Source organism: Natrix helvetica (genome assembly GCF_964273705.1).
Source record: "Natrix helvetica genome assembly, chromosome: Z".
Lineage (NCBI taxonomy): Eukaryota > Metazoa > Chordata > Lepidosauria > Squamata > Natricidae > Natrix > Natrix helvetica.
In genome coordinates, this window is record NC_138554.1 from 47937607 (window position 1) to 47951157 (window position 13551).

Below are 13551 nucleotides of genomic sequence, written 5' to 3' on the forward strand. Positions count from 1 at the left end.
CTATGAGACACGACTATCTGAGAACCAAAAGGCTAGGCCTTTTGAAATAAGAAGGGCCTTTTAAAAATGTTTATCAGGTCTACATTGCTTTATCTATATTCTGATAAAGTATATAGACATGATAAAACATTTAAAAGAAGTCTAAGTCTTAAATAAATCCATAAACTTTAGGGAAAGACAAGGACCCACGATTAGACTGATAATCTGTGCTTTTAAAAAAAGAGAGTGACCAATAAATTAATCTATTGGAATCTTCAAGGAACCAAGATTTAGGCCCAATCTCAGCCGTAGAATCACTAGTGGATTAGGAGCAAATCCAAATTCCAAATTCCACTTACATGACATATAGAGTCTTAGAAAGAGATATGATTGCAGCAAAATGATTTTTTGTTCCACAATTGTATGTTTTCTTCCCACCAAAGTCTTCTGGGTGGCTCATAGGGGATTATTCATTTTATCCTCGTAGCAACCCTGTTAATGTGTCTGTTATCTAACATGTTTTCAAATATAGCCACATTCTTGTCCTTGTGATTCAATATGAACTCAACTATAGCATAAACGGATAACTAATTGTGGGCCAGAGGAAGTGCCACTAGGCTTCTTATGAATCTGTTGAATTGCTCAGAGATGTACCGTATTTTTCGGTCTATAAAATGCATTTCCCACCCCCCAAAATTGGGTGGAAATGTCTGTGTGTCTTATAGAGTGAATGTTGCCAAAGTTCCACACATCCCCACCCTTTGGACTCTGCCTTCCAGCAATTTGCCTCCTTGCAGCAAATAGCAAAAAGCCTGATCAGATTCAGCACAACCTGATTTAGCACAAGCAGCTGATTGGCGGTTGGATCTGCCTCCCAAAATACCACCTATCAGCTGATCCAGGCTGTGAGGATCGCCACTGCCTATTGCCGCCGCCACCTATCACCGCCTCCGTTCTAGGCAGTGGGGATAGGCGGCAGCAGTGGCAATCCCTACCGCCTGGAATGGGCCAAAAACAGGATGCGCAGAGGCCAGAAACGGGGGCACAGAGGCTGAAAGTGGGATGCACAGAGGTGGCAATAGGTGGTGGCAGCAATAGGCAGCGGTGATCCCTGCAGCCTGGAGCAGCTGATAAGTGGTATTCCAGGAGGCCTATCCAACCGCCAATCAGGTGCTCATGCTAAATCAGGCTGTGCTGAAGTTGACCAGACTGTTTGCTGCAAGGAGGCAAATTGCTGGGAGGCAGAGGCAGATTTTTTTTCTTGTTTCCCTCCCAAAAGCTAGGTGCATCTTATAGTCTGGAGCATCTTATAGTCTGAAAAATACAGTATATCCTACCTAACCTTTCCAGCATTTAGTTCAGAAGATGCTCTGTAATACTAGCTTCCTCACTTGAAAGAATAATTGTTGGTATTGAATAGTCAGGCCTGCAAGAGATTTACTATACAGCACTGGTGCTTTAAGTAGAATGTTGCTATGAGGAGAAGTTCTCATAACAATGGTTGAGCAGAGTTATTACAATACAAGAGATTAATCAATATCTGTTGTGTAAAATCCAATATAATTTTTACATTTTGCCAGAGCTATTTTTTTGCAAAGATAATACACCAAGATAGTTATTATCCTTTCTCTGTGCCATTGGCTTCACTAAAATCTTACATTAAGTTATTCTTATTTTACCAGAGATGCATTTGATTGTGAGAGATGGTTGGCACATGAACAAAGGTAAAAATAGAAATATCAGTATTCACACAATTTATTGAGGTAGATCATAGCTTTAACCTATGATTCCTAATGATCACTTTTGTAACTGAGTTTTTCCCCATTCAAAGTTCCTGTGAGACATGAACTCATTGGGTGGTCTTAGACAAATTTGCATTTTCAAGTCTTACTTTTGCAAAATGGAGATAGCGCAGTCTAGCTTTAAATATCACTGTATGGACTGTCTGGAACAGGCTCAAACAATAACCATTACCAACTTGTCAAACTTGCCCTGGATTACTCACTGCAGGAAGGCAGTTTGTGTTGATCAATAAAAAAGATTAAGTGAAATCCTTTTCTGCATATAGGAAATAGCATATTAGGAAAATTATGCCAGAACTCAACTCTCTTGACATGCTGATTTTCTGCAGATAGAATAACACCCCTTAGGGAAATATTAAACACAGCAGTTTTTCATCTCTAGGCTGAATTGGTATGGTTTCCCCCCCCTCCCCCCAAAAAACCCTTAACCCTCAATTCTGTTGTACAACTGCCCCTAAATTAGAATATATAAAATGTTTTGGATTCTCACAAACTTTCATTATTAGGAAAAGACAAAGTGGACATAGTTTAACATGGGCCATGAAAACAAAGGTGTTAGATACTAGAGGGCATGTTGTAAACGAAGAATCCAAGCTTATATTTATCCCTTCATTTAAGTCTTCCTGCTGAAGAATAAAACAGGAGTTAAAGATTATTAGTAAATCAAAATAACAATTTATGCAACAACTATTCCAAAAGGCATAATGTTATATCTGTGAAGTGCTTATTTCCCTTAACTTTGGTGGGTGGTTCTCCAAGAGAAAGTTTATCGTTCAGTCCAAGACATTATAGCAAATTATCTAAGTAGCTTTTTTTTTATTGCTGCAAAGTCCACCCTCAATGCTGCTTCTCAAGTCAGAATCAAACTGTGCTTCACAGATTATTCCCCGTCCCTATCTCCACCCATATCCAACCTTTTGGAAAGAAATTAATTTCAAAACAAACAAAGTATATCTCTCTGGGAAAGAACAAAGAGAAAAACAAAAGAAACAGAAGGGAATACATACAATTAAAATCCAAATCATAAGCACATTAGTCTGTACACTCCAGGTAGGACCTGGGATAGAAATTAGGGAAGGTATTAGAAACAATAATATTTACTTTAAAAGAAAATAGTTAAGCTAGGGGGAAAAGTGTATTCAAAAATTTTCATCAGAAAGACGTGTGATTTTAATGAGGAATGTTCGTGGCAGAGGGAAGATTACAATGGGATGCATGCAATATTTAAAAAAAAATTCTGACAAAGATCCTGAAGGACTACACCCAACTTTTGATTATTTTCCAAAATCCTACTTTCCTTTTTCCACTTGCTAACTCATCCACCTAGAGACAATTCACCTATATATTTATAGAAAGATTAAAGATGTGGTGTACTCTTTAGTTAATTGGATTTTGTCACCGAGATGGAAAAAAGAGGGGAGAATATTTGGCACCACAAGTCTTTCTTACATATGCTTCCCTAAAATTTGTTCACATTTTTCAAACACACACATACACACAAACCCTTTACAAATTTAAGTTTCAAGTATTACTTAGAGAGTATGGCTTAACAACAGAAGGATCAAATTAAACAGGTTGTGGAAGTAGCTATCTAAAACTGGGAAGTCAGAAAGGCTCAAAGAGAAAAAAAATACTAAAACGTGTATGTGAAGAATAGACAATTTTCCTTCCTGCAAATGTGGAGGAAGGTATTTCAATCTGGGGTGATGATAACATAAAGTTTCACAAGAATTATAAAGAAATGCCAAAGCATGCAAAATTATTTTAAATACCATAATACTCTTGTTCTAATATGGAATTCTATTTTTTTAATAGATTCACTCTGCTTTCTGTGGCTTTTTTTCATAAAATGGGGGGAGACCCCCAAAAACCAAAGCAGAATTCAACACTTCAGACGGATTAAAACAAGAAGTGGGGATGTGATGCATTTAAGGGGGAAAGTATATTGGGAAGTCCTCTACCACCGGAAAGGGGGAAAGGAGAAGGAAAGCAAGATCTCAATATGCATACCTTTGTAAAGGCAGTATCCAAGCACTACAAAAGCAATGCATTCTCAATCTTTCATCCTCGCCTCCACACACCCAATTATCCTTTAATACAACAGAATAGGTTTTCACTTGCCATAAACCAACCAAGGATTTCAAATTCCATGGATGGCAGATTCCCCTACTGCAAATGTCCGCACCATTGTATGGCTCTCTAGTCTTTCTTAATAAGGTCACCTTAAAAGCTGGGAATAAGGAAACAGGGCAATAGGGTGTCAACTTAACGCAGTCAGGTCCCGGAGGATCACATTATACGTACAGTGATTGGAACTGTTCCAGTGCTGGTTACGAACAGGGGTGCTGTAGGGATTGGGGTTCACAGCTCCTTTGTCCTGGATCAAGCATGCACGGTTCTGGTTGTAAAAATCCATCATGAAGAAGGAATTAGGGCTGCTGTTTAAACCAGCTACCTCCACACTTTCGTACATCTTCTCCAAGCAGAACAAGGGGGTAAGAGGGGTTGGGATCTAGTGTGGAATGGGAAGGAGGGAATCAGAACAAAAGTTTGATGATGAAAGAGCAAAATTCTATAGTGATACTTAATTCACAGAGCTGAGGGGAAGTTGACTGGTTGTTTTGTTTTCGGTGCTGCTCTTGCTTGCTTGCTTTCACTCCCCCACCCCCTTGATCCCTGGTGGAGAGGTATTTAGGGAATCCAAAAGCAGCTGGGGAATCCACCAAACAGACCAGGTTGGTCACAGAAGGTCTTGCTGAAAGTTTTGAAAAAAACATCCAAAGGACAATATTCAAATCTCCATTCTTCTATTCCAAAGGCATCCCTTGAAAATTAGGCTAGCAAGTTAGCCTGAATTATGCTTCACTATCAAGATAGATTCATAAATCCAAACAAATATTTTTTAGAAAAATAAAAAAATGTATTTGTTACTTTTACAAAAATAATAGAATCCAAGCCGTTCTGCCTTCGGAAGAATAAAATTCTTTATAGAAGTAGGCTCCCTGGTATTAGATAGTATTTTGGACACATTTCCACCTCCCATTCAGTTCCATACTTCCTTCTCCCAACTAACAAGAGAAAAGGGAAGGGAGGGAGTTTCTTTGCAGTAACTCTTTTCAGAAAAAATGGGAGAAAAAGTTTCAAACATACATGCATACAAAAAAAAATAAGACTTCATGCTAGAATTCAAGAATTGTTTTGCTATCTCTCAGAGAACTGGAGGCAATCATGGATTGCATTTACATGTATTAAAATCACACCTCTATCCCACCGCAGAAAGAGGAGGGAAAGGGAGAGAGAAAAATAATGGAATTATACAAATGTGTTGTCAGGTTCTCAATGCTTGGGAAGATGCCAGAGGCCTTGAATTGTCTTGGATGCAGAAGGATTTTTCTCCAGAAGCTTGGTTCTCCTCTCCCTGGGAAAAAGGTGTGTGTGTGTGTGAATGTGTGTGTGTGAGTGTGTGTGTGTGTGTGTGTGAGAAAGAGAGAGAGAAAGAGAGAGAGGGAGGGAGGGAGGGAGAGAGAGAGAGAGCGCATACGCGCATGTATTTTGTGTGTGCGTATGTATGTGTGTGATGTATAGGACTGATAGATTAAAGGCAGCACAAAATCTTTCCTCGACTCGAAAAGTCGGCTCTCAACCAGTTTAACTCTTTCCTTACCTGCTGTGTGCTGTGTCTTGCGCAGCCCCAACCAAATGTGGAAAAGCGCAGGCTGGGGGAGGAGGGAAGAAGGAAACAGAGAGAAATTAATGAATGAATGAATGAAATAAAGAAAGGGGAGGAGGAATGGAAGGGAGGAGAGAAAAAGGACGGGTGTTAAAAAAAAAAAAGTGCCTCTCCAGCAGCTGTCTGTAGCTACAAAACTGCAAACACCGCATCATCATGTGTTTTCTCCATCCCTGGAGTGCCGCAAGGAAAAAAAAGCAAGCAGACCCCCCCTCTTTTTTTGTGGCAAGGAATTGGCCAGGGCGGCCCCTTTTGCCTGCATCACCCCTCTCTAAATAGGAGGTTTCTGCTGTTCCTCCAGCCACCCCCTATTTGCGTAATGTTATGCAGCTGAACTCCGCCTGAACTCTCCTCACAAAAAGCTTCACCTCCAAATGACCCACTCACAGGCCTTCTCCTTCCCAGTGACATCACAGGGGCGCTCCCCCCCACCTCCTCCTCCTCCTCTTTGCCTGCCAGGGCTGCCACCAGCATGCGGCAGCCACACCGCTGAGCCAAAAGCAGACCTACCACAAACAGATAAAAAGGTGTTCTGTTCAGCGAGCCGGTAAGGATTTTTTTTTTAAAAGGCTGTTCATACATTTAAGAAAAAGAAGGCTGAGCAATAAGGACGTGTGTGCACACACACACACACACACACACACACACAATTCCCAGTATTCCATCACACCTGCCAGCCAAGTGGAAAGAAAGCAGACAGACACCCTGATGTTCAACCTAATACTGTTAAGCAGAATTACTCCTGTAGTTCTTGCTCCTGCAATGGAAAGCAGGGCAGAACTATTATCCACATAACCTAGTATAGTGGACAGATGCTTACCCCAAATCACCTGAGTTGCCAGGGATTTAAATAGGGAATTTCCAGTTCAGAGATCATACTCTGAGATAACCTATTACGTCCATACATTTGGTTTGGAAATATGGAATGTACTTTGTCCTTTAGCCCTGTGGAAGAATAAATTTGGGCAAATATATCTCAGTGTTTCACACCACAAAAATACTGTAGGAAGAAATCTATTTCCACATGAACAATATTGTTTAACTGATGGGCCCTTACAAACAGCAGTTACATATTTTTTTAAAAAAAATTCTACTGCATTACATACATTTATTCTGCACTTGCCTTTAAAACAAAGGGTATTAACACACTATAATCGTTTATTTTTTCCTCAAGGATCTTGAATGGTCAATTGAAATGTTAAATCTCACAATAGAGCTTTCTACTGAATAGTTGTAACATGCTTTCAGCAATATTTAGTATCAGCAATCATCAAAAGAAATATTCAGTCTTTATATAATCTCCAAACTGCCATTCTAGACACGTAATTATCTAAATAATATCATATAGCTCAAAATGAGCACAGCAGTGAATAAAATGGTAGGCTTTGCTACAGACACACACATATTCACAAACATGCACTAGATAGATAAGAACATTAAGAGCTTACTGGAGAAGACCAGTAAGCTAATCTAGTCCAGAATTCTGTGATCCAAGGTGACCAACCAGATGCTTTCAGGAAGTTCACAAAAGCCTCCGTCCACTGTTAACTCCCTAGCAGCTGGCTGGTATTAAGAGATGCAGATAGCCTTCGACTTACGACCACATTCGAGCCCAAAATTTCCATTGCTAAGCCAGACATTTGTTGAGTGAGTTTTACCCCATTTTATGAGCTTTCTTGCTACATTTGTTAAGCAAATCACTGCAGTCATTATGTTAGTCATATTGTTGTAAAGTGAAACTGCCTTCCCCATTGACTTTTCTTGTCAGAACGTCACAAAAAGAATCATATGACCCCAAGACACTGCATAAATATGAATCAGTTGCCAAATGTTTGAATTTTAATCATGTGACCATGGGGGTACTGCAATCTAGTAAGTGTGGAAGTTACTGTTGTAACTTCTAACCTCAAGTATTGTTGTAAATAAGCATATTGTTGTAAATTGAGGATTACCTGTACTGTCTATGATTCTCATGATAATAAAAAGCCATTAAGACAATTACCCATTGATAGCTCAAACTTCTGCAAATTTGCTCAGTCTTCTTTTAAAACCACCTTAATTTTACATCACTGCACTGGTGCCAGCAGACTATGCCAGTTGCTGGTTTGAGTAAAGAAGTACCCATACGCCTTTTTAAAGTTCATAAATTCCTGTTTTATTGTAAAGGTTCACCCTCCAAACTCTACCACTATGAGAAAGGGAGGAAAAATGTATCTGAACCCACAATTGCCACACTATGCACAATTTTATACTCCTACCAACTTTCACTTCAAATTAAAAATCCCAGATGCTTTAGCCTTTCCTCATAAAGGAGTTTATATATCTCATCACCACTTCCACTGTTTTTTTCTTTGCACAAGACATGCTTTTCTCTTAAATATTTGATTTACAAAAATTGCATGAAGGAGGTTGAAATAAAGTAAAATATTAGTTATAAAGAGGAGAAGCAAGTGTGATAAAGAAAGCCACTCATCAGAGCAAAATTTTAATCACATAAACCAAGAATGCAGCCTTGCACTGATTCAGACCACTGAGCCATGTTTTTTTTTTCAGTTCTGCATACATGAATGAGGAATTGCACTAATTCTCTAAAGCAACATAGTGCTAAATTATATATTTAAAAAAACTGAACTAACATTACCTATGATGATGAACTCTGCAAGCCAACACACATTTGCAGGCCAGGACTACAAACAGATATGAGCCCTTTGTAGGGCAAGGATAATTGTCACATATTCAACTCCATGTAATAATTCTCTAGATTTTGGCCTTTATAAAAAGAAAAATATGCTTCTTAAATTTGAAATACTACATTTGAAATAATGTCTAATTAAGCCATGAACTCCTAAGATGTTTGGGAGTCAGTAATTCTATGCTTCTATCTTGTCCAAGAGAAACAAAGCAAATTATACAATGCTTAAATCCAAACAATTCAAATTTGTTGTCTTGGAATTCGGATAACATGCTGCTCATGAATTTACATTCTGGGGTATTACTGGCATAAATACTTCAAGAAAGATCTATTTTATTCAGATGATTTGTGTAACTTTTGCAGTATGGAATAATGACTGAACCCAAGAAACTAGAATGGCTTCTCCAGAGACAGAAAGGGGCTTGCAGAATTGTGTCCACTTAATTAAGCGTAAGTATAGATCAGGCACAGTCAACATTTACAAGAATTTGAAGGGATAACAGTAGCCCAGGTTTCTTACAAATACTTTTAATTGGGTTTCTTTAGGCTTAGGGAGAGCAGATCAAGATGAAAAGAGTTCATCTTGAATTCTAGCATCCCAACAAAAAAGCTATCACCAGATCAATGGAGCAGGATACAATTTACTATCTAGTCAAATGCCTGATTTAAACTATGCCCAAAAGACTGATGAGGGGGAATCATCAAAATAGCACCAATAGCACCAGAATGGCACCATTCCTAACCACCAATCAACTGATACTTCCCAAGAAATCTCCAATCACTAACCAATCAAGTTCCTCCCCCATTCAAATTCAACAAAGACCATAATATTGCAAAACAACCCATACTTCTAAACTTGCACCGAGATAACCTTTTTGGAATATGAGGTAAAACATCTATTAAAATGATATCTATATTTCAATATTGATTTCCCCAATCAAAAGATAACTCCAAAGAAAGACATGTTCAACGTTTACACTGTCAAAAAGATAATTCAAAAGAACAAGTAAAACTATGCAATCAAGACAATCCTTTCTGCATTTCTCCTTGCCCCAATTGCTTAGTCAGACTCATGAGGCAATTCATTTCCAATGTGAAATGTTATCCTTAGCCCGTGAAGAATTTATAACATCACCATAGGAAGCTTTTCAGAGGTAGTTATCTACAGTAATTCCTTACAATTAACTCTCAATCTCCACCCCTCATTTTAAGTAATGTTCACTGCTCCGCATCAGTAATAAATATCATAATTTCCCACAAATCCACACAAAGATGCACAGACTCATAGATGCAATCATAAATATCATATAATGCAAATACTACTGCATGTTTGACTATTATACAAAATTTTACCTGTTTATATAGAAAATTCTGGTCCTCTCAAAATAAGCATTTTAACGCTCTTCTTTGCATATATTGAACCTTTCTCCAGGTATCCATCTAACAGAAAAGACAAAATGCTGCTACACTTATAAGCATGCAACTTAGAAAGCCCAGAATCAAAATAATCATCCAGTACAGCTTCTGTGAAGTTCACTCAAGATCTTCTCTAAAACATTAATTGTATATTTCTAGGCAACAGATAATGCCATGTGCACTATTTAAATCTGTGCAATATTTGTAATATTAATATTCAGGCCTTCCATATTTGTTTAATGCCAAGTTCTATCAAGGATCATGGGACATAGGAAAACAAATTGCTATGCATTGAGGAACAGAGTCTTAAAAGAAAGGATGAGTTTTCAAACAGTTACATGGTCAAACCATATTTTCCCATAAGTTAAATGCTGCCAGGGATTCACAACAACAGAAAACTAAAAAAGACAAGATCACACTTGCATCTTACTTTTTTTTCCAAAAAAGTTAGTATTGGGAAATGAAAAGAACTCTAAAACCCAAACACAGAGAATAAAAAAATAGTAATAATTCTTCATCTGATAAGGAAAATCCTAAGGGCTTTTTGTCAAACTGTTTGATATAGTGTGAACGTGTTTTTATGACACTCCCATAAAAATATACCAATCCAACCTAAGTGTACCTTCCAAGCCCCAAGGCTTCAGATTTTTCCTAAGAACATTCAGAAACAACACGCACGTATCCCCCATTCTTTTCTCCCACTAAAAAAGAAATTCTTGCACAAGATACATAAACTTTCTAATATGGGGGAGTTGTATATGAAAAAGATCACTGGAAAAAAATATTTTTTTCTTTCTTTCACAGGACAATGCTCATTCTGGTTAAAACAATAACAGGGGCATTTCCAAACCTTCAAAAGTTTGTTATCCCATACTTTTAAAAAAATCATTCAGAATGTAATATATTCTAATCACCAAAAGTGTTTATCTTAAGAATGCTCAAAGGTTTCTCCTGAATCTTGGACCTTCCCCACAGCACGTTAATTTTGGATGAATAAGGGATATATTACCCCATCTTGGAAATTTTCTCTGTTACTGTCCAGTGATTGTATTTTTGTAGCCAGATCTGCTAGCCTAAATCTGCAGAGGTGACTTTCTAATTAATGAACATGTGTAATGAATGCTTTAGCTGCTCAAATTTTCTGTAGCTGCAATGAAAAAGAAGCAAGCATAGTTTATCCTCATTTTTAAAAATATTGAAATTATAGCAACAAATAAAACATTTTATGAAATACAAAGAATTGTGATATATGATTTAATCCAATACTAAATGTGCTGGCCGGGGCTAATCAGCTTGATTTACATTAATGAAAATAATGATAATATACACAATATTACAATATGATTTAGAAATCTATTATATCAGTATGTTTATAAAGATTCTTAGTGCTCATAAAAAAGTCATTAGCTTAAACCTTAATGGCAGAGAATTAAAATACTTCAGTTTCTTCATTTCCACCACAAATTGAATCATGGAATAATTAGTTTTACGCTGATGCATGCAACATAATGCAGGGTCTTCAATAAAGAAGAACAGACTATCCTCTTTAGCAGGTTCTAAAGAGGATGAGCCAGCAGCTGGCCCTTTCTGGCCTACCCAAAATTCTTTTTCTCTATCACAGATAGAGAACAGAGGGAGGTGAGCGCCTGTTCGCCGATGCCCAACTCCTGCAGCTTGGCGCTTTCCAAATGCCAGTGAATGGCGGTCTGCGCGGCTGGAGAGGGGGGTTGCTCAAGTGGCTCTTCCGCTCTCGCTCATCCGCCTCCCAGGCTCATGATGCATGGCCCAGCTCCCATTATGGAGCCAGGACAGCTTCGCCGCCATCCCAGCCTGGCTTTTTCCGCGGCTTCCAATCCGAGTCTTTCGGCAGTGGCTGCTCTGGGCGCACTATTCCCCCTTTCTGTCCTTCGGCTCATTACAGAGGACCATCCAGGTAGTGAGCTCCCTCCCATATTTGGGCATACCAGGGGTTGTAACACAAATACATACCCATTTCCCTGGCCTAGCTGATAAGGAAGAGAGCCCGTGGCTTAGTGGCAATTACATCGGCCTAATATGCAATACAGCCCTGGTTCGATTCCTAGTAAGGGTATGGCTAGCTGATGAGAGCTAAATAGCTTGAAATAGATCTATACTAGTCTCCCTTTATTTATTTATCAGCACAAATACAACACAAATATAAAAAGGCAACATTACAAATAAAAATATGGTTTTCTGCCTGGATGGTCCTCTGTAATGAGCCGAAGGACAGAAAGGGGGAGTAGTGAGTAGTAGAGCTCCCTCCCATATTTGGGCATACCAGGGGTTGTAACACAAATACATACATACATACATACATACATACATACATACATACATACATATTCACGGGTGTAGATATGCTGGTCTTGTTGTATTCAGGTCTTTTCCCATGTAAGATTGAGATTGTCTTGGCAACGTTTCGGCGAGGTCTCACTCTCCATCTTCAGGCTCGGTTTTGGGCTTAAAGCATGGTCGAAGCTGTCGTCTTTCTATAAATCTTGTGGGGGGTTGTGGAGTGCTGGCTTTGTTTCAGTAAGTGGAATGATTGGTTGTGTGGTTGTATCATTCATGAATGGTAGATTGGTGCTGATTGGTGCTAGCTGTGTTTCCTTTGCTGTTTCATGTTGTAACGGCCTGGGTGGTGGGTGGGGCTCTCAATCTCAATCTTACATGGGAAAAGACCCGAATACAACAAGACCAGCATATATATATATATATATATTGTGTGTATGGGTGTGTGCATATGTATGTGTATACACACACACAGACACCACTGTTTTCAAAGTGTGCGTGTGCGCATGTGTGTGGTGTGTAAACACTGTTGGTTTTCAAACAGAATTACCTAACATTTGTTTGAATGCAATTTATGAATACCATGTAGATGCAAGCAATGAATGTTTTGAAAGGATTAGAAATACTGTATGAGTGTTTGTGTTACACATACATATATTATATCTGGGAGGATTTCTAACTTTATTTTATTATTTCAACTTTGACTCTTCAGAGATCCCACAGTGATTCTGGGCAGCTTAGATTTTAAAAGTAAAAAGGAAACAAAATATATCAAAGGAAAAGAATACAGCTGACTAGAAAAACCAAAGGGCTAATACCACTGTAATGCAAAGCCAGGGAGAATAACTTCTTTGATAACTCCTTCCCAATATGACATCAATATATATAATATTAAACCCATATCAGCATTTCTATAGCATTAACCAGATTTGATACAACTGAAATTATTATTTTAAAAAGACTGAGTTTTTAAACCTGACCCCCCAACCTGAACAGAAAAATGCAGCTTATGTGTAATATATGTACATGCTGCTTGCATTCAACAGAAAAACTCAGTGGGGCCTGTTTAAATAATAATAGAAAGTCAGAGGCTCTGCTTAGCTAGCAGATTTTCAAACAAAAACCCCCAAACTTCCTGTAGGGAACATGACAAATGTCTGTTTTGACTCATTTAGTAAAAGACTGCCATGAAAGAGAAAGGAGGAAACATACAAAGAAAAAAAGAAAAAAGCATAAGAAAGAAAATAGACCACGTGAGGGACTAAAAGGAAGATTAAATATAGGAGGAGAAAAAGAAGAAATGCATGTGAAAAAAGCTACATAAGACAAAAAGAGAAGGAAATAGAAAAAAGGAGGAGAAAAAACAATTAAAACAAGAATAAAAGAAAACAGGTAAAGATTGAAATATACAATAAGGATCTCTCTCTCTCTCTCTCTCTCTATATATATATATATATGTATGTATGTATGTATGTATGTATGTATGTATGTATGTATGTATGTTGTATTTGTGCTGATAAAATAAAGGGAGACTAGTATGGATCCATTTCAAGCTGTTTAGCTCTCATCAGCTAGCCATACCCTTACTGGGATTTGAACCTGGGATGTGTTACATATTA

At 38.1% G+C, this 13551-nt stretch overlaps 1 protein-coding gene across 5 annotated transcripts in view; it reads right to left on the bottom strand.

Moving 5' to 3' along the window:
* Positions 1 to 13551, bottom strand: part of RARA (retinoic acid receptor alpha) — a 237003-nt gene that overhangs the window by 65383 nt on the left and 158069 nt on the right. The window contains exon 1 of one of the 5 annotated variants that reach the window (XM_081932044.1): positions 4086 to 4269. The exons of the other annotated variants lie outside the window; for them this stretch is intronic. Coding sequence (XP_081788170.1) covers positions 4086 to 4254 — 169 coding nt within the window. The 5' untranslated portion in view covers positions 4255 to 4269. Of the gene's footprint in view, positions 1 to 4085; positions 4270 to 13551 lie in introns of those variants that run through there. 5 annotated transcript variants of the gene reach the window in all.